Source organism: Hemiscyllium ocellatum, chromosome 33 (genome assembly GCF_020745735.1).
Source record: "Hemiscyllium ocellatum isolate sHemOce1 chromosome 33, sHemOce1.pat.X.cur, whole genome shotgun sequence".
NCBI classification, from domain to species: domain Eukaryota; kingdom Metazoa; phylum Chordata; class Chondrichthyes; order Orectolobiformes; family Hemiscylliidae; genus Hemiscyllium; species Hemiscyllium ocellatum.
In genome coordinates, this window is record NC_083433.1 from 23,013,036 (window position 1) to 23,034,152 (window position 21,117).

At 42.7% G+C, this 21,117-nt stretch overlaps 1 protein-coding gene across 3 annotated transcripts in view; it reads right to left on the reverse strand.

Annotated features, from left to right (window-relative positions):
* LOC132831237 (ankyrin repeat and fibronectin type-III domain-containing protein 1-like) overlaps window positions 1-21,117 on the reverse strand; it is a 125,111-nt gene that overhangs the window by 18,701 nt on the left and 85,293 nt on the right. For all 3 annotated transcript variants that reach the window (XM_060849246.1, XM_060849249.1, XM_060849247.1), the window contains exons 8-12: window positions 18,554-18,644; window positions 14,217-14,324; window positions 12,028-12,127; window positions 6,418-6,550; window positions 5,738-5,857 (exon numbers count right to left, since the gene is read on the reverse strand). In XM_060849246.1, the coding sequence (XP_060705229.1) occupies window positions 5,738-5,857; window positions 6,418-6,550; window positions 12,028-12,127; window positions 14,217-14,324; window positions 18,554-18,644 (552 nt within the window). The remainder of the gene's footprint in view (window positions 1-5,737; window positions 5,858-6,417; window positions 6,551-12,027; window positions 12,128-14,216; window positions 14,325-18,553; window positions 18,645-21,117) is intronic.

Genomic DNA, 21,117 nt, shown 5'->3' on the forward strand with positions numbered 1-21,117 from the left:
AGTCCGCCTTGGAGGGTGTTCACCTGAAGGTCCAAGGTCAAATGTCCCGGACTGCTGAAGTGTTCTCCGTCTGCGAGGGAACACTCCTGTGTAGTGATTGTTGTGTGGTGTCCATTCAACCCTTGCTGTAGCGTCTGCTCAGTCTCGCCAACACTGTAAACTTTTTCGGGTGACCATCCTCCAAGGCGGACTTCGGGACAGGCAACAACTCAAAATGGTCAAGCATAGTCTGATAGCCAGGTTCAGTACCCATGGGAATGGTCTCAACTGGGAACTTGGGTTCATGTCATACTACAGGTGACCCCACTGCATTAACACACTCTCACATATATGCACATAAGCACGTGTGCACAGACGCACTGTTACAGACCCATAAACTCATGCAAACCCTTTCTCATACGCTCACACATATACACCCCACACACTCACAACCACACATGCACCCTCTCACAGACTTATACCCCTTTACACTCACACAGGTACACACACTCTCTCACAGACACTCACTCCACCCTCCCCACACCCCACATATAAATTTATGGGGTGAACTTGCACATGCAGAATTGCATGTCATTTTGTTCAAAAATTGCATGAATCCATGTAAGATTCTGTAAATCCCTCTTTTAGGCATAGAATCAGACTGAACATTGGGACACAGACAGTCTCACACAGGGCACCTCACACCTCCAATGCATTATCTGGGCTGACATGGCACCTATTGTTAAAGAACACTTGAGAATGTAACTTTAACATAGATTCTGGGATTTACATATGAAAGAACTGAAACCAACATGGTCATTCTAAAAGATGAGAGACTTAACAAACAATCCAGGTCTTTTTAAACATACAACTTCTGTTGTATCACACTGTAAACTTTTGCTATAAATTCTGTGTCTTATGATCTCATACTCCACAACCACCTGATGAAGGAGCAGTACTCTGAAAGCCAGTGCTTCCAAATAAACCTGTTGGACTATAACCTGGTGTTGTGTGATTTTTAACTTTGCACACCCCAGTCTAACAGCGGCATCTCCAAATCATGAAAATGAAAATGGAACATTGAGTAAGAGGTCCAGAATTAGGGAATGTCGAAATAAAATCAAATGGAAGTTATTAGATTAGATTACTTAGTGTGGGAACAGGCCTTTCGGCCCAACAAGTCCACACCGACCCGCCACCCACCTATACATTTACCCCTTCACCTAACACTACGGGCAATTTAGCGTGGCCAATTCACCTAACTGACACATCTTTGGACTGTGGGAGGAAACCCATGCAGACACGGGGAGAATGTGCATACTCCACACAGTCAGTCACTTGAGGTGGTGAATTGAACCCAGGTCTCTGGCGGTGTGAGGCAGCAGTGCTAACCACTATGCCACCGTGCCGCCCTAGATAAGTAAGAAAAGAAATGTGTTTACACTAGGATTGTAGTAAGTTACCTTGACGTTGGAGTTTACTGTAACAGGATACCAATACTGCAGGTTCAATCCTGCACTGGCTGTGGGGGTTCGAGGGCAACTTCTTTGTTTTGCCCAATGCCTGATGTGAGCAATACTGTGTAACCAATTGTCTTTCACTTTTCCTAACAAAGTCATCTATGTCCTCAGGGCTAATTACCTATCTAGATGTTGTGGAATGTAGTGATTGAAACTGAAAACATTCATGAGGATAGGTTACAATAGTAGTTAAAGGAATATTGATTTATGGGATTAGGAGATTGCTTGTGCGACACAATAGCTGCATTACCATGAGGTGACACCTAGTGGTGCTACAAGCCAACAATCTAAACACAGTGCCAGGAATTTGACTGAATACTGTACTTGTGTAGATTATAGCTTGTGCCTTTGATTTGAAACTGAATCGTAGGCATTATCAGTATAGAAAAGGATTATTCAATCCAATTTTGAGTCACATGCTGTTGCTTGTTGCACTAATCTAAAACCAATTCCATTTTGGAGGGACCATTCTCTCCATGACACCCTAATACACCCCATCCTTCCCAGGGATCTTTCCTTGTGATCACAGAAGGTGTAACACTTGCCCTTTCACCTCCTCCCTGTGATTCCCTCAGAATTGTAAATCTCTTGTTAGCACCCAGATTGAAATTAGGTTTGATAGATCATATTTTATAAAAAATGCTTCTTTCTCTGAAACAAGCTGCTGTACTGTAGATTTGGTTTTAATAATATAACAGAAGTTTACTAAGCAAATGTAAACAAGATATATTAGAATAAACCAAGCTATTAATGTATAACACAATCGAAAGATTTTGAAGCACAGTAAAATTTTAAAAATTCCAACTATCCCAACAATTATTCCTTAACTTCTCTATCACATCTAAGAACTTAACTTAATCCAATTCGTGGTCTTGTGAGTCTGATAGCCTCTTTTGTTACATATTTGCATAACTGAGCTTTGACTTTCTCAACTTCAAGTAACTCCTTCAGGGTTCTAATCAAACACTACAGGTCTGAACTTTCACACCAAAACCCTCACACCAAGGCAACCCATTTTCTAACTTTTATGAACTGACTTCTTTCTCTAATATAGATTATTCCATACATTCAACTTCTAGCAGGATTTCTGTAAACAGAAACAAATGTTTTCCAAGCTACGGGGGGCTTTCCCCCAAGTAAAAAGGAAATTAATTTCCAATCCTTCTAATTAAAAGCAGCCTAATATTCTTCAGTGTTTACTTCATTCATGATAACATAATTGTAACTCTTGGTTTGTTGTCTGTGAGAATCCAGCAATGTTATTATTGTTGAGGCTATTTGATGACATCACTGTTTCTGGACACCGGAAATGCCCTTCAACAGATGCTAAAATCAAAGGAAAGTGGACATCTACACTAATTTCCAAATCTTTGAGGTCAGCAGAGTTTAACTATTCTGTTAGGAAAAAGTGAGGTCTGCAGATGCTGGAGATCAGAGTCGAGTGTGTGTTGCTGGAAAAGCACAGCAGGTCAGGCAGCATCTGAGAAGCAGGAGAACTGTCGTTTCGGGCCAGAGCCCTTCATCATCATGGTGGGGTGGAAGGTGAGGTGCGATTTATGCAGAGGTTTCACCCTACCAACCTCCTCATAAATTGCATCATCTGCCGACATTTCCGCCACCTACAAATGGACCCCACCACCAGGCATATATTTCCCTCCCCACCCCTATCCGCTTTCCGGAAAGACTGTTCCCTCCATGACTAACTGGTTCAGTTCCACGCCCCCTAACAAGTCACCCTCCCCTCCTGGCACCTTCCCCTGCCACCCCAGGAACTGCAAAACCTACACCCACACCTCCCTCATTACCTCCGTCCAAGGCCCCAGAGGGGCCTTCCACATCCATCAAAACTTCACCTGCACTACCACATGTAATTTATTGTATCCGTTGCTCCTAATGCGGTCTCCTCTACATTGGGGAGACTGGATGCCTCCTTGCAGAGTGCTGTGCAAGAACATCTCTGGCACACCTGCACCAAACAACCTCAATGCTCTATGGCTGAACATTTCAACTCCCCCTCCCACTCTGCGAAGACATGCAGGTTCTGGGCCTCCTCCCTCACCAACCGACACCTGGAGGAAGAATGTCTTATCTTCTGCCTCAGGACCCTTCAACCCCTGGGCATCAATTGGACTTCACCAGTTCCTCATTTTCCCTCCCCCCACTTTACCCCAGCTCCAACCTTCCAGCTTAGCACCATCCTCATGACCTGTCCCACCTGTCAATCTTCCTTCCCACCTCTCCACTCTACCCTCATCTCTGACCTATCACTTTTACCCCCACCTCCATCCACCTATTGCACTCTTAGCAACCTTCTCCCCAGCTCCACCTCCCTCCTATTTATCTCTCTACCCCCGAGGGTCCTAGCCTCATTCCTGATGAAGGACTCTGGCCCGAAACGTCGATTCTCCTGCTCCTTGCATGCTGCCTGACCTGTTGTGCTTTTCCAGCAACACACTCTCGACTGTAACTATTCAGTTGTTGACAGAGAAATTCAGGCCAATGAATTAGGATTTTTAGATTATCAACACCTAGCAGGTCTTCCCATTACACCTGTACATTTCTTCCCCCACTGAAAATACAAAACTTCACACTTTTGCAAATTAACTTGTGTCTGATACCAACGTGCCCATTGAACTAATCTGCCAATCTCTTCCTTACCTCTATTACAGCCCTTTTGTTCTTAAACTGATTTTCACGCTGTTATTAAATTTTGAGACCGTGTTCCTGATAGCCAAGTGTTTGATCCACACTGAGAACAATTAATCCAGCACTAATTTGTGGATCCAACTGAAACCCATCTGTCTCATCTCCTTGATTTCCATTACGCCTCCTCTTATATTGTCTGCTCAGATTTTTCCATCAATCTCCTTAAAGATAACACATACTGGCTCCAAAGAGCTACATATAGGTAAAGATAAGGACTCACAGAAGTGGAGATAATATTAGCATTGATGGAGGATTGGTTAATTGATCAGAGACAGAAAGTAAGGATAAAAAGACACTTTAAGGTTGAAAGGCTGTTACGAGTGGATTGGCACAATGATCAGTCTGCAGTCTCACTAATTACAATCTAGATTGATGATTTAGATGAAGAGATCAAGGGCATTGCATCCAAATTTGCTGTTATTACAAAGATAGGTAGAATTTTAAAAATCACAACACCAGGTTATAGTTCAACAGGTTTAATTGGAAGCACGAGTTTTCGAAGTGCTTCGAAAACTAGTGCTTCCAATTAAACCTTTTGGACTATACCCTGGTGTTGTGTGATTGTTAACTTTGTGTACCCCAGTCCAACACCAGCATCTCCAAATCATATGTAGAATTGTTAGCTGTGACAAGGACACAAAAAGGTTGCAAAGAGACACGCAGAATATAAAATAAGTGGCAGATGGAGTATGCTGTGGGGATATGCAAAATTATTCAATTTGATTGATCATAAGAACATAAATACATGATTTTTAAAAAAAATACAAAACTTATAAATGTTGATTTTACAGAAACTTGGACATAATTGTAAATGGAACACAGGAAATTTGAATGCAAACATTTAGGAAGATAAATAGTATATTGTCCTTTATTGCAAGTGGATCGGAATACAAGAACATACAAGTTTTGCTGCAATTTACAGGGAGTTGGTCAGGTCATACTTAGAACTGTGTTGTTTTTTTGCTCCTCATATTTAGGAGGCAGCATAGATAATTTTCTCAATTGGTTCCTGAGTGAGACAGCTGCCCTATGATGAAAGCTGAGTAAATTGTGTATACATTCACGGGGGTTCAGAAGAATGAGAAATGATCTGATCAGAAAGTACAAGATTTTGAAGGGTCTTATTGGGATAGACAGTAAATATAAGACCCCTAGTTGGGGAAGCTAGGATGAAAGATAAAAGGCCAATATTTTAGAAATAAGATGAAGAGGAACTTCTTCTAATTGTTGCTCAAAATATTTGAATTATCCACAAGCTTGGGGCGACTATAGCTCCTTGATGCTTTCTCCTGTGGCAATGTCTTGACTAACTGGAGTTGATTTGCCACCAATCAGCTCCTATTTTCCTGTAGTATAAATAACTATGATCATTTGAAATTTGGCATTCCTGCATTGCCCTGATGAGTGCAAGATGAAAAGCTTCAGCAACATATTGTTGAAAAAAGTATGCATACATAAAATAGTCAGAAAATTTAATGAAATGAGACCCTCCTGCTGAGATCATGTTCCCAACTCATTAAACAACTTCATACCTGGAGTTGGGACACTGCTAATAACATCTTCTGCCTGGTCTGCAGCACCGACGAGGAGGAGGAAAGTGCCGAGTTCATTCCCTGCTGCAACCACTGGATGTCCTTCCACATACAGGAAAGCTGGAGAGAGAGAGAGGGAGAGAGAGAGGTCACAACAAAGTCTCCAATTAAATATTGGGAAAACACAATTGTAGTTTTCAGACCCTGCTGCAACTCCGTTCCCTAGCTATTGGCACTATTCTTGATCAAAGGTATTGCCTGCGGCTGAACCAGGCTGTTCACAAACACTATGCTCTATTCAATATCACTGGGTCAGTAATACTCAGGGGACACGAGTTCAGGACCCATCTCTAAATTTAATTCACAAGTTCAATCGATGAAAAGGAAATCTAGAACTGAAAGCTCGTCTCAGTCATGGCACCTCAAAACCATAACTGATTGTCATAACAAATCAATTGATTCACTCATATCCTTTCATGATGGAAATCTGCCTTCCTTACTTTGCTTGGCCTTTATGTGACTCCAGACTCTTAATTGTTCTAAAGGTCTGGTTAACAAATGTTGACTTTACCAATGACTCACAAATACTTTGAATTAAGAATTTGATAACAATGCTCCAGCACTGATATATTGACAGAGGGGGCTGACCCTGTCCAGGATATAAGAAAGCAGCTGCATACCTTTGAAAACCAGAGGAATTCCTGCATGTCAGAGCCAGAACAGGAGCTGTCGATCTCAACAATCGGGATTTGATCTTCATTTGTGACCAGAATGTTTTCCTTGTAGAAAAAAATGGCAGCTAAATAAACACCCCTAAACAAATAAAGACAAGGCATTAAAAAACTGGGTCTGTTAATGTCAGAGCCACAGCAAACACAAGTGGGCTGTTCTGAGGTCTTAAAAGGTGAGATTGAATCTGCTTTCACTGGGTGACCCAGAATTTATTACTCTCTCTGTCTTTCCTGTGCAGAATAGACACTCCAGCACCAAAGTGATGACATGTTTGTCTACTTACTTGCATTCCAGAACTTAGATGTCAGACCTTTATCACTGTCCGTTGTAGAAGTAGGAAGTAAATTAAAATGTACCTGTAAGTGAAGCCAGGGACAATGGGAATGCTTCTGACAAATTTACAGCAGTAAATTTGAATAGTTAAACACTGGTGGCTAATGAGCTGGATAGGCAGAGTGCAGACATATACTTTTCCAGTCAAAGTGTTATTTCTAGATCACACACAACACGTCAGTACACCAACTATTTGCTTCCAACATTTACATATAATTCTGGTCAAGCTCTCACCCTATTATCCCTTAACTAACATTTGGCATCACATGTTCCCTAGTTCCATTTGGTCTCAGACATCTATGTCACAACCTATTCAATAATAACATCATGGTTCCCTCCCACTGATTTCCTCTCGTTTGCCTGCTTGAACTCAAATTGCCCCATCCCACCCAATCATTTCTCCCATCTGATCACCCCTCCTCCTAATTTCTCCCCTTCCTCTGTCTGTCATCCTCCTTTGGCTGTCCCCTACTTCTTCACCCCTTCTGTTCTTTTCATCATCCCTTCCTTCATATCATTTTCTCCTAATGGTTCTAGTCATGATCAGTCTTCTATCTCCATCTCTCAATTTCCCCTTCCTTGCCCAGTTCCACCTTTTCGATTGCTTATCTCTGTGTGTCATATCCCTTCTCTCTCCTAAGGACCCTTGTGCCTCTCAATCCCCCCTCCCTACCCCAACAATCTCCACTCCCTGAAAGCTGTTGTATACTTCTCAATTTACATGTTATTCAAGGCCCATTGCCAAAAAATTCGTAGAAAGCAGATGGCTTGTTTTAGACTCACCAGAATGATTGTGGAATGGCAGGATTGTCATTTTAGGAGAGATCAGGCCACAAAACCATCATACCATACAATGTGCAAACAGAATTAGGCTATTCAGCCCACTGAGTCTGGTCTGCCATTTGATCATGGCTTATGTGTTTCTCAATCCCATTCTCCTGCCTTCTCTCCAAAACCCTTGATCCCATTACTAATTAAGAATCTATCCATTGGTCTTAAATACACTCAATGACATGGCCTCCATATCTTTTTGCAGCATAGATTAACCACTCTCTGACTGAAAAAATTCTTCCTGATCTCAGTTCTAAAGGCTCATCCCTTCACTCCGAGGCTGTGTCCTCAGATCCTAGTCTCTCCCACTAATGGATACATATACTCTAGCTCCTATCCAGGTCTCTCAGTATTCAAAGTTTCAATGAAGTCCCCTGTCATCCTTCTAAACTCCAGTAATTACAAACCCAGTTTCCTCAATCGCTCCTCATACGCACTTCATCCTCAAAATTATTCTCGTAAAATTCCTCTGGACCCCCTCCAAAACAAGTACACCCTTCTTTAGATTCAAGGCCCAAAACTGCTTAAAATATTCCAAGTGTGCCTTACACAGCCTCAGCAGTACATCTCCGTTCTTGCATTATAGCCCCCTTGAAATGTTTACATTGCATTTGCATTCCTAACTGCTGATGGAACTGACATGTTAACCTTAAATGAATTCGGAATTAAGACTCCCAAATATCTTTATGCTTCACATTTCCAGAGCCTTCCTCATTCAGAAAATACTCTATTCTTCCTACTAAAGAGCATAACCTCACACTTTCCCACATAGCATTTCACCTGCCAATTCTTTGCCACTTTCCTAGCTTTTCCAAGTCGTTCTGCAGCCATGCTTCCTCAACACTACCTGTCCCTCCATTTAACTTTGTATTATCTGCAAACTTTGCAACAAAGCTCTCAGTTCCTTTGTCCAGACTGTTAATGTAAAATGTGAACAGTTGTGGTTCTAACACTGACCCTTGGGGAATGTCTGGCTGCCATTTTGACAAAGACCCCTTTATTCCCACTCTGCCTTCTGCCAGTCAGCCAATCTTCTATTCATGTCAGTACCTGAACCCTCACACCATGGTCTCATTTTATTTGGACTGCAATTTCCCCTCCCACGTGGTCAACAATGCCCTCCAGCATATCTCCTCCACTTTATGCACCTCTGCCCTTTAACCCCAACCCTCCAACAAGGATAGAACACATCTGGTCCTCACCCACTAATCTCTGGATATAATGCATTATCCTCCACTGTTTCCGCCATCTACAATTAGATCCCACTGCCAAAGCTGTATTTCCCTCACTACCCCTATCAGCATTCAGCAGAGACCACTCCCTCTGCAACGCCTTCATTAAGCCCATACTCTCCATCAACCCATCCCTCCACTCCAGGCACCTTCCCTTGCCACAGCAAGAGGTATAAAAACTGCACCCACACCTCCCCCATCACCTCTGTCCAAGGCCTAAGAGGATTCTTTCACATTTGGTAGAGATTTTCCTGCCCATCCAAACACCTCATCTACTATGTCCGTTGTCCTTGATGTGGTTTCCTCTACATTGGGAGACAGGATGCCAACTCGTGGAACATTTCAGGGATCATCTCTGGGACACATGCACCAAACAACCCAACCGCCCTGTGGCTGACCACTTCAACTCCTCCTCCCACTCTTCCAAGGATATGCAAGTCTCGCGCCTCCTCCATCGCCAAATCCAAGCCACCTGACGGCTGGGGGAAGAACCCCTCATCTTCGGCCTTGGGACCCTCCAACCACACGGCATCAATGCTGATTTCATCAGTTTCCTCATGCCCTCTCCTCCCACCTTACTTCAGATCCAACCCTTAACTCAGCACCGCCCTCTTAAACTGCCATCCCGGCCAGCTTCCTTCTCACCTGTCTGCTTTGTCCTCTCCACCAACCTATCACCATCAACCTCCACCTCCATCCACCTGTCGCCTTCCCAGCTACCTCACCCCCACCCTCCTATTTATCTCTCAGCCCCCTTCCCCCGCCCACATTCCTGATGAAGGGCTTACGCTCGAAACTCTGACTCTCCTGCTCCTCGGATGCTGCCTGACTTGCTGTGCTTTTCCAGCATCACACTTTTTGACACATCTTATTTAACAGCCTCCTGTACAGCACCTTGTCACAGGGCTTGAGGAACATCAAATAGATCATGTCCACTTGCTCTCCTTTGTGTAACTTGCTTGTTACCTCCTCAAATAATTCTTACAGATTTGTTAGGCATGACCTCTCCTTGATGAAGCCATGCTAACTCAGCCCTATTTTATGATGCACTTCCACGTACTCTGCAATCTCAACTGGACCTGTATTCATTGGTAGAATAAAAGAGAATCTCATTGAAATGTAGAAATCTCTGACAAGGTTGGACAGACTGGATGCAGGGATGACGTTCCTCCCGGTAGGAGGGGGATTCTGCAATGGGTCACAGCCTCATTATGTGTAGAAGGTCACTTGGGTCTGAGAGGAAGAAAAGATTCTTTACTCAGAGATGTGGAATTCTCTACCACAGACGCCAAGTCACTGAACATATTTAAAAAATAAACAGATTTCTACACACTAAAAGGGTGTAGGGATATGGAAGGAGTGTGTCGGATATAGGATCAGCTATGACCTGCTTCTATTTTCTATGTTTAAAAGAAGTCTAATATTGGGTTCTTCTACCTGTACCCAAATTCAGTTCACACCAGCTGGCCTGTGACATTCAGTTTCAGTCCCAGTGAGTAGCTCAGATGCATGGACTGAAGTTGCCAGCTTCAACCCCAGGGCACAGGCAAATTTTCAGTTTGCCACTCAACACGTGTCATAGAAAACGCTTTAATTACTTTCCGACAGATGTTTGTGGAAATAAACTTCTATAGGAAGCAGCTGATCTGCAGCAGGCATCAAGTTGAAATTCCCCTCCCCACAATTCAAAAGGAAGATACCATGGTTGTTGATAAAATGTTTCAGGATATGGTGTGGGACGGGGGAAGAAATTAATTCTCTGTGTCACTCCTCATGACACTATACAGGTTTATGTCCTATCCTGATGGTGTGATGGGATGTGTGTGACATCAGTGCGGAATGGTGTGGAAGCTGTCCTTTGATTGGAGAATGATGTCTGCTCAGGGTCACGGGTCTGTGCTGCAGGGCTCCATGTGACTGGACAGGCCAATTTTCCACCTGCAGATCTTTGGGCACATGGCGGAGGACATTCCACAAGGAAGTGAGATTCAGGAAGGGAGGTATGCTTCCTTTTGCTACCACTCTCCATCCTCATTAAGGACTTTGGACTCAAAGCTCACTGGACAAATTGTAACTGTTTTGAAGGACTGGTAGTGAGCTCTTCCAAGTCATTAAGATCAATGGGGCTGCAATTCAAGAACTGCTTCAGAGTATTGTTGAAGTATTTTTATCCTCCACCGGTGGAACTCTGGACAGTAGAGAGTTAAGGAAATGTAAGCCAGAGGAGAAGATGTTCTTTGCCATCCCAGCACAGTGCTAAACTCATCATTGTTGATTTTGTAGGAACTTCACCTCCATATTTATGGAGCTGACCTCAAAAGGTACACTAATGTCCATGGTGCTGCTAATCCCAGTAAATGAAAGCCTATTTAGCAGAAGCGGCACCACGCAAACGCTTTCCCCAGGGTGTGTTCAGAATGGAAGTACATAAGAAACAGAAGCAGGCCATTGAGACTCTCAAGTATGCTCATCCATGCAACAATGATCATGACTGACCAAACTCAAAAGCACTTTCCCATCTAATCCCCACAATCGTGGATTCCCTTCATGTGGAAAAATCAATCGACCTCCATCTTGAAAACAGTCAATGAGTGAACAATTATGGGTCATTTTAAAACTCTACTGATGAGAAACCCAGGGGGAGCTGGGTTTTACATTTCTAAAAATATTCCTTTCCATTCAGAAATAGGAAACCAGTGTTGCATCTGATCCTGTCAGTTAAAGTTAAAATTACCACATTTATTTCTGGTAGCTGGCTATCAATCCATCTCAGACCAACAGGATGAAAAACTCCTTTTCTCTCTTTGCTTGCCTGAAAGGGTCTCCCTGTAAAATGAGCTCAGCTGAATCTCAATCCAATTCACACTCAACAAAACCCACAGAATGGAATTAGTGGTATTGTACGTTAGAAGAAAGTACTCTTGTCCTGTGCTTTATCAATTGTTTTCTCTTTCAAACTGGCTGCAGTTGGTAACTAAAAGTCCTGTCACACTACACACATATATACCTGAAGCCTCAAACTCTAGCCTCATTCTTCCCAAAGGCATTAGCTTCCAAGCTCTTCATTCTATTTATCCCATTCCACACCCAGCACGCTGATCATTTTCCTCAAGGAAATTCACAATGACAGTGCATCAGCTTGGGTACAATGGCCAGACTCACCTCTGCAGGGTCTTGACAAACTTGTTTGTGTTTTGAAAGAGGTACTTGAGGCTGCGAGAGACTGACAGTTTCTTACTGGGTGTGTGAACTGTGCAGGTTTCTGGAAAAGATAATGTGGATAAAGCTTGGGCTTTATGGTCAATACTCAGGCAACATGGCCAAAGAGGGCCGACAGCAAGCTAATCCCTTCAAAAAGAACCTGGAAGTAATGCTGTTTATTATTTGGCTATTAACATTCACCCTAGGTCATTGATTTGTCTCTTTGGTACAACCATTACTAATCTTTCTGCCTTTTGTTCCATGACATCTTTGACTCTCAATGTCTACTTTATTCAACAGTTTCCATTTTATTCTTACCCACTCCTCCAATTCAACAGCATAAAACCATTACATTTCTACCTCCCTGCAGTTCTGAAGAAGAGTCATACTTACTGGAAATGTTATTTCCATTTCTCTCTCCACAGATGCAGCCAGAACTGCTCAACATTTCCAGTCTTTAATTTCCAGCTTTAATTTTGGATTTCCTTCAGTATTTTACTTTTATTACTATGGAAGTATGTCAGGTTGAGAAAAAGACTGGAGAAAATAGGGTTTACTTGTTACCAGGGGACTCCTAAACTGTGGTTTTTAAATTCACTCACGGGATGTAGGCATTACTGGCTGAACAAGGATTCTTTGCCCCAGTAAGATCACGGGATGAGATTTTGGGAGTCAAGACAGCAACAGCAGAGATAGAGTTTGGATCAGTTTTGATGGCTATGAGGTCTCTTTAAATATTTGTACCGTTTTTCCTGTTTGGGGGGGATAGGGAAATTTTCTGTTCGGACCTTGTCTGGTCCACAAATGTCTCCAGACCGACAGATTATTGTTGACTCTTAACTGCCTCTAAAATGACCTATCAAGCCACTTGGTTCAAGGACAATTAGGGACGAACAACATACGTTAGTCTTGTCAGCAATGCTTGTATCCCATGAAAGAAAAAAAGAATTAAAAACAGCAATCTGTGTCAATAGTCCAGTCAACTCTGTGAGCCAGAACTTTTTGTAGTGCTCAACTATTCTCAAGTCTGTGATCATGAGTTTTTTTTGTAATGGTTGTGCATCACAGAATTCCTTCAACCAACATCAATCACTTCGAATTACATTTAGGCTTCAGGTTATGAGACTTATCAAAACTTTTTAGTGAATGGATAAGCAGCCAGATAACACATGCAAAACTGCCCACCAAAAGGTCGGTGTTGCCATCTCTGGAAGGTGTGACTGGGGCAATGGTCTGGTGCAAATCTCATATCTATCTTTGGTCTATCTGTTTATTTATGACAGCCTGGTAACTGGGCTATGCTCACTGTTCTTGGCTGGTTTAGCCTGTGTGTGGCATCAGAGTAATCACTGCAACTATTAGAAGCTGAGCTGCAAGCATGATTGCAGACATCTTTTAGAATCCCTTATAAATAAACCTACTGCAAATTTAGAAAATCATGTACCCTCAGAGGTACAGCATGTACAATAGTAATCAGTCTTTGATGGACACTGTTTCTCACAGGGAACTATTCCAATTTTGGATCTGGCTGTAGAGAGGTCACATATAGGATCTTCCTTGATAAAAGCCATGTAAGACAGTGTACTTGTCAAATAATTGTCAATCCCAGGAGGCATGGAGTTCCATCTGTATATGGCTACTGTTGTACAAAGGTTTTACACAGTACAATATGACATCCATTCAGCCACCTGAGCCACAGGCAGGTGATAATCTAGTGATAATACAGCTAGGCTATCAACCCAAAGACTCAGGTAACATTCTATGAAGCTGGGTTTAATTCCATCATGGCAGATGGTGCCATTTGAATTCAATAAAAATCTGGAAATAAGAGTCCAGTGATGACCGTAAGATCTTTGTCAATTGTCAGTAAGAACCCATCTGGTTCACCATTGTCCAATGAAGGAATTCTGCCATCGCTACCTGCTCTGACCTGAAAGAGGTGCCTGATTCACAGCAATGTTTGTGACTCTTAACTCTGCCCTCTGGGCAATAAATGCAGGCCTAGCCAGTGATGTCCAAGTGAGTGAATGAATAAAATAAAAATTCGTACCCAGGCCTGGATATCTGACCCAACTGATGATACTTTTGTTTTGGTGGAAGTGGTTTAGACCATGACTACGAATGAAGTTTAGATTCACATTTGCACTCACCTAAGAAGAAGCTCCGATGACGAGGAGCCTTTATCTGCTCCAGAAGTTTCTGCACTGCTCGGCTTTGGTCCTTCTGCCTCAATTTAACTTCAGCACACTCCTTCCAACCTGCACAAGGATCAAGGGCAACGTTTCAACATCCACAATCTCCTGAGTATTGAAGTTTCTTCACGGGTTTTAGAATAGATAGGGATGATAGCGTAAAACAGGGGATGATACATCGGCTGTCCATTAGACAACAATCCTGATTTTCATCTCCCCATAATGAATCACTGATTCTATAAAATAGCTTCTACACTCTAACTTACACCCACTTCCATTATGCTTCTTCAAATTAACAGATTTTGTTTCTGTTTAAAAGAAGTCAATGTTGTACCTTTGGCACTTCTATCAACAGCAAGCATCAGCAACAGAATGGGTAGAAGCAAATGAAATCTCCTTGTCTTGGCAACCTACTGATCATTTCTGATACAAGGCACTCCTGTGAATTGCAGGAGACTGACAATTACTGCTAAACCTTAACTGAATTTTGAGAAACGGACTCACAAGGGTGACATTTTAGACAGCTTCTTTGGGCACCGGACAGCCTCCAAATTGGGGTCTTAAGCAGAAATGCCAGCTCCCCATCCCTAGCAGGAAAACACAATCATATAGACACAAGTGAAGGTAAAAGTGGCTCTACAGTTGATTCATTAAACTCATTGCCTGGACCCCTTCATGGGAAGTGCCACTGTAGCGAGATACAAAGATACAGGTGAGTTTACAAATTAGAAGGAGTACAGGACGTTCTCCTATGATGCGCATTTACTAAACTTGATCTGTCTGTAATGCAATTTGTGAACTGCTGACTTTTTAAAAAATAAAGCAAACTCCATTTGCTGTTACACGAATCTCATCCCCAGCACTAGTGTTGCGGTGCGCTGAGGACTGGATTCTGCGTCAGTACCATGTGACCAGTCAGACAGTGTGCTTTCTTGTGAAGAGCTTTGTGAAAGGTATAATGAAGAACTAGTGGACTTGGAAAAGCATCAAGAAAATGTCTCTACAGGCCAAGGACAAGAAGCTGGGAGCAATCTGTTAATTTAAAAAGAGTTGAGATAAGAGTGAAATTTCACTAGAATTAACTAACAGTAAAGGGGTAGTGTTGACAAGCAGTTTGAAACTTGGCTTTGTTGTTTGGATTCTCTCTTTTTCTTTCTCTCTTCTTGTTTAAAAAAAAAGTTTAGATGTTAAAGGCTATCTGCAGACTCATGTAAATCTGTTTCACTGACTAATCACTATGGCAACCAACTGCAAAAACAAACCAGTACAGGGGCTTGGACATGGTCAGTCAGCTGCTTAGGGTGGTCAGAGTGTACATAGTGGGCGAGGGAGAGAAAGGTGGGTGGCAAACTATTACTTTTCGTGCATGCGTGGAAATGGCCTGAGAGGGTGAGTAGGCTGTGCAGAAGAGATTCAGGGTTAGTCAGGGTCAGATGTTAGTGAGGATGAGAGTGAATGGGGAAAGATGTTGTAGGAAATGGTGCGTACAGTAGCAAAAATAGAGTGTGAGGTATCAAAGAGAAGATGGTGGTACTTTCACTGGCAGAATGGAGAACGTCATTGATCTTCTTCCTACATTCTGTGTATTTCTTCAGATGATTGAGACTGTACTGGCCTTTTGGTAACCCTGGTCTAGGGTGGCTTGGTTCCAGTAGAATGGTATCCTTTGTTGGCCTGGAGGAAAAGGATATCCAGCCTCTGAATAAGCCCATCCCCATCAGCAGTACCTCCATGTCCCTGCCCACAAAGAGCAGCACTAATTTTCCATTGTTTGCCCACATCCAGGGCCAATGAGAGGAAGCATGCAGGGCAGCTCCAGGCTGACAGCTTTTGTCTGGGTGCACAGTATCTTTTTAAAGATAGTACCGTATCATGGATATTGTTCAATTTTGGGATATCCAGGAAGTGGTGAGTTGTTTTGGAATGGCACATGATATGATGGTGCTGGAATGTGTGAGACAGGCACCAAAGGGTTGAATAGATAATAAATCAGGTGGGTTTTGTAAAATAAGGCGATAGACATCTCCAAGCATCACAATATGTAACACTCTGAGACACTTAACAAAACTGATACTCAGCAAAAGAAATTGAGATTCAGCCCTTGATCTATTAAGCCAGTTTCATTCTGGGATCTGACTTGTGTTACCATTGGATGGGGTCAGAAGACTGGCTAGGATGTAATGCAGCCAAAAGGTATAGATGCCAATTGAGAGTAATCATTTGAAGATTCTGATGAATTGCACAATACAGCAGGTCAACATTTATATAGACTGTGCTATCATTCGTATTAGGCTAACTACTATTTTTGTTTCAATTTTCATTGGTATTTTTGGTGGTTTGCCCAAATCCTGTTTTTCCCATAGGCCCCATTAATTCTATTGTATGATTTTCTATAACACGGATTTGCACAGGAACCTAACTACGGCATTATAGGAGAACTACCCTGTAGGTCAATCAGCCCCTAGAACCTGCTCCACTATTAGATATGATCATGAGTGATCCTACTTTCCTTGCCACCCTGATGAACTGATGACTTACCCTTGATACCAGAAGGTTGCTGTATTTATAGATTCTGGGGCTGGATTGTTTGGGAGGGGCTGTGGATCCCAATGTAAGGTTACAGTGAGCTCATTTCACTTTTGCAGGCTCACTCTGCACCCCTTGAACAGCCAACAGTGGTTCACTTGCTTAAGGCAGGCTCTCTTCTCCCATTCATGCTGTGAGAGAACCAGGCTTGAAGGCCTGTACAGAATCTCAGCAAGGCCAGGCTGGCAGCTTTGGTAGTAGTGGTGCTAATGATTTGGGTTGGGTCGGGATAGACTGGGCAGGAGTGGAAGCGCAGATTGGGAATGTGTAAAGAGGGTGGGAGAGTTTTGACAAGCACAGGAGGCCCTACCTTTCGAGGAGATTCCCTATCTTTCCACTTGACTGGCCACCAACTTGAGCAATGAAAGTAGCAGGGTTGCACACTCAGCATGGACTTCTCCTGAGACATTCTCGGTGGAATGGCCCATGGACAGGAGGCTGATAAAATTGCAGCAGGGTGCGGCAAGCAAGCAGATGCTGGGAATGCACTCTCCCAATTAGGATGGTACCAAAGTTTATGACCCCACCCCTGCCTGGGGCAGCATTAAAATTCAGCTCCTGGACTTCACCTGAATTTAGTTTAAGGAAAAATAAATCACAACAAAGAGACAGTATGATATAAATTTGTCCCAATGCAGGAGGTGTATCATCTCACATCAACCATGTGTCCCAAATGCCCCACAAAGTCTGAGATGATACCTAATAGAAACAAAATATTGTGGGTACTGGAAATCTTTGAGGCAAGCACAGAAAATGGTGGAGAAATCCGGCTGATCTGACAGCATCAGTGAAGAGAGAAACAGAGTTAATGTTTCAAGTCTGGAATGGCACAGTTCTGAAAAAGAGTCATATTGGACTCAAAGACTCTGTTTTTCTCTCTCCTTAGATGTTGCAAGACTGATTGTGTTTCTCCATTATCTTCTGTTTGTTCTGAGGCGATACCTCCTGCTTTGTGCTGCTTCCTGGGAGGCATCTGTACTGTCATTACTTCATACATTAAAGTACACTTTGTACTGTTCAGGATGGTAGCCAAATGGCGCTAGGCTGAGACTCAGCGGCTAGCATACTTACCTTAGAGTCAGAGGGTCATGGGCTCAAGTCCCACTGTAGTTACTTATGCACAAAAATCTGGGCTGACACTCCCAGCATAGTACTAAAGAAGTACTGCAGAGCTGGAATTACCAGCTTTCAGAGAAGACATAACACACAAGATGGAAGCAGAAGATCCTTTGGCACCATCTAAAACAAGAACAGGGGAATTATCCCCAGTATCCTGGTCATTTATCCTTGAATCAACAGATTAAACAGATTAATTGGTCTTTAGCACATTGAGATATTTCCACGGACCAAGGTGCAGGCCAAGTGCAGATACTGGAAGGAGTGTGCAAAAATCCAAGCATCACATCCCATCTGCATCTTGACATGCCACCTGCCCTATCTGTGGCAGGTTGTGCAGATCCAACATTGGTCAGTATAGTCACCTCAGGAACCACACCACTGGAACAAAAGAGTTATTCTTGGTTCCAAGGGATTGCCTAAGAAGTTGTAGTCTGTCGGTGCTTGCTGTGCACAAATTGGCTGTATACCTTACATTTCAAGAGGGACTGTGCTTCAATGACTGTAAATGAATATCCTGAAGATGTGACAGGGGATATATGAATGCAATTCCTTCTTTTTGAGGTTAAGCAACAATAATCAGCATCACTTACTGGATGGAATAGCACAGGGAGGAGTTGATACCTTTGCTGGCCCCCAGCCTTTCACGTTATACGCCGAAACACGCACATAGTATAGAGTTCCCTAAAGACAAAAAGAAGACAGTAGAAATTATGCACCTCCATTTTTGTGTTTTATTGATTTCAATATTGATTTTTGGGGTTGCAATTGCAGCTTCGGTGTCCATGAGGAGACAGAAAAATGTAATCTTTTTTGGATTCCCAGTGCTATTTAATGAGTATCATTGGAAGGTTTGGTCAGTTTGGCTGCAAAGTTGGGCCAGTTGCAGGAAGGAAAATTGGAGGAGAGAAGGGAGAAATAGTAATGAAAATATTAGCCTTTGTGCAGAGAGGCCTCATGTTTCTTGCACAAGGAAAATAAGGTAATCTGGTGAGTTACCTTGGGCAGTTACAGTGTTTCACCAAATGATCAGCTAGAGAAAGCAGAGCTAGATTCCCTCACCCACTGAGATCTCTGTATTCGTCCAATTCTTAATTCTAGCACATCCCCGATTTTCAGCACTCCACCATTGGCAGTCGTGGCTTCAGTTGCCTGGGTCATTATCTTTGGAATTCACTCTGTGATCCACTCTATCTTTCTATATCTCTCGCTTCGTTTAAGACATTCTGTATATCAAGGTAGGCAAGAAAGTAAGTTGTCAAATGATGGTAGAGAGTCTACAAAGGAATAGTTACTTAAATCAAGTTATGACACATATGTGAGGCAGTTGGAAGCTGTATCTGAGCCCCCCCGGGTCATCTGTAAAGGGATATGGGCACTTTAAGTGAGAAGGCAAAGATTTGGCAGATCAGTGGTAAGTAGGAAAATGTGAACACATCTACTTTAGCAGGACAAATGAGTGAGATCACAGAACTCAATACTATAGTAGGATCTGGATATCCTGGTGCATGAAATCAGAAAACATTAGTTTATAGATTATATCAAGTGATTAGGAAAGCAAATGGCATGCTTGACATTTATTGCAAGGGGAATGGAAAATAAAAGTACAGAACTTCTGCTGCAACTGCACAGGGCCTTGCTGCGAACACATCATGAGTACTGTGTACAATTTTTGTCTCTTTATTGGATAAAAGGATACAATACATTAAAAACAGTTGGGAGGAGGATCACTCAACTCATTCAGGGGGTGAAGACTTTATCTTATGAGGAAAGGTTAGACAGGCTGGGTCTGTATACACTGGAGAAAAATAAGAGATGATCTTATTGGATGATAGAACATTCCTGAGGAACTTGACATAAACATTTTTCCTGTAGAAGAGACTAAAACTAGAGCATAGAGTTTAAGAAGGAGGAAGTGAGGTCTGCAAATGCTGGAGATCAGAGCTGAAAATGTGTTGCTGGAAAAGCGCAGCAGGTCAGGCAGCATCCAAGGAACAGGAGATTCAACGTTTAGGGCATAAGCCGAAGAAGGGCTTATGCCCGAAACGTCGAATCTCCTGTTCCTTGGATGCTGCCTGACCTGCTGCGCTTTTTCAGCAACACATTTTCAGCATGGATTTAAGAATAAGAGGTCTCGCTCTGATGAGAGAGATGACTTTTTTTTCCTTCAGAGGGTCATTAGTTTGTGGAATTCTTTTCCCTGGAAAGCAATGGAGGCTGGATCATTCAATTATTCTAGGCTGAATTGGATAGCTTTTGATAGATAAGAGAGTCAATGATGATGGCAGGCAGTCATAATGGTGGAGTTGAGATCAGAATCTAAACAGCCACAGTCTTATTAAACGTCATAAGAGGCTTGAAGGACCAAATGGTCTCCTCCCCGTTCCAAAGTTTTTTTTGCCATGTCCTATTAAGCTCTACTGTTTTGGCCAAACTTTATGTTGCTAATCTAATATCTATTTGTGGTTTGTTGTCTAATGCTGTTTGGTAACAGCTACAGTGAATTGTCCTGGGACAATCTATTATACCTGCCCAATGAGGTTGCCCTGTTTTTCCCTGGGGAGGTGGAGTCAGGTGGGGTGGTGCCTGTGTGGCGAAAGTGTTCAGTGTTGGAGGAGGACCAGGTTGGCTTTTCCAAGGTAGTGAAACAGAAGCATGAGTATTTCTGGTGAGCACGAATGTTCACTCACCTATCACCCTCCTTTCTTCAGCCAACCATTAGACACCTCAAGTGAATCTCTGGCTACTTTTCTGCTAATCACAGCCTCTCTTGGCCACTGTGATCAACCTCCCCAGCCCACACACGTATGTTAAAAACCATTTCCAAATCACATGAAATCATTTCTGTGACCTTTACAAAGCAGGAACTGTGTGAAAATAAAATGGTTTAATTACAAGGCAGTGGCATTAGTTCTGGTTGAGCTGCCATCCTTTCTTCTCCTCTCCTGAAGGCTTTAGGTTATATGCTACAGAGGACTTTCTATCCTTAGGCATTCATAATTTCGGTCAGGAGAGGGATCTGGATTTACTGTTCATGTGGCTCATTGGTTGCAGAAGCAATGCGAAAGTTGTGTCACCTCTGTGGGAAATGACTGACTGAATAAATATCTCAGGCTCTGGCATGTTACTGGCCAGAATCTGGTCCTCCCTGGAAATG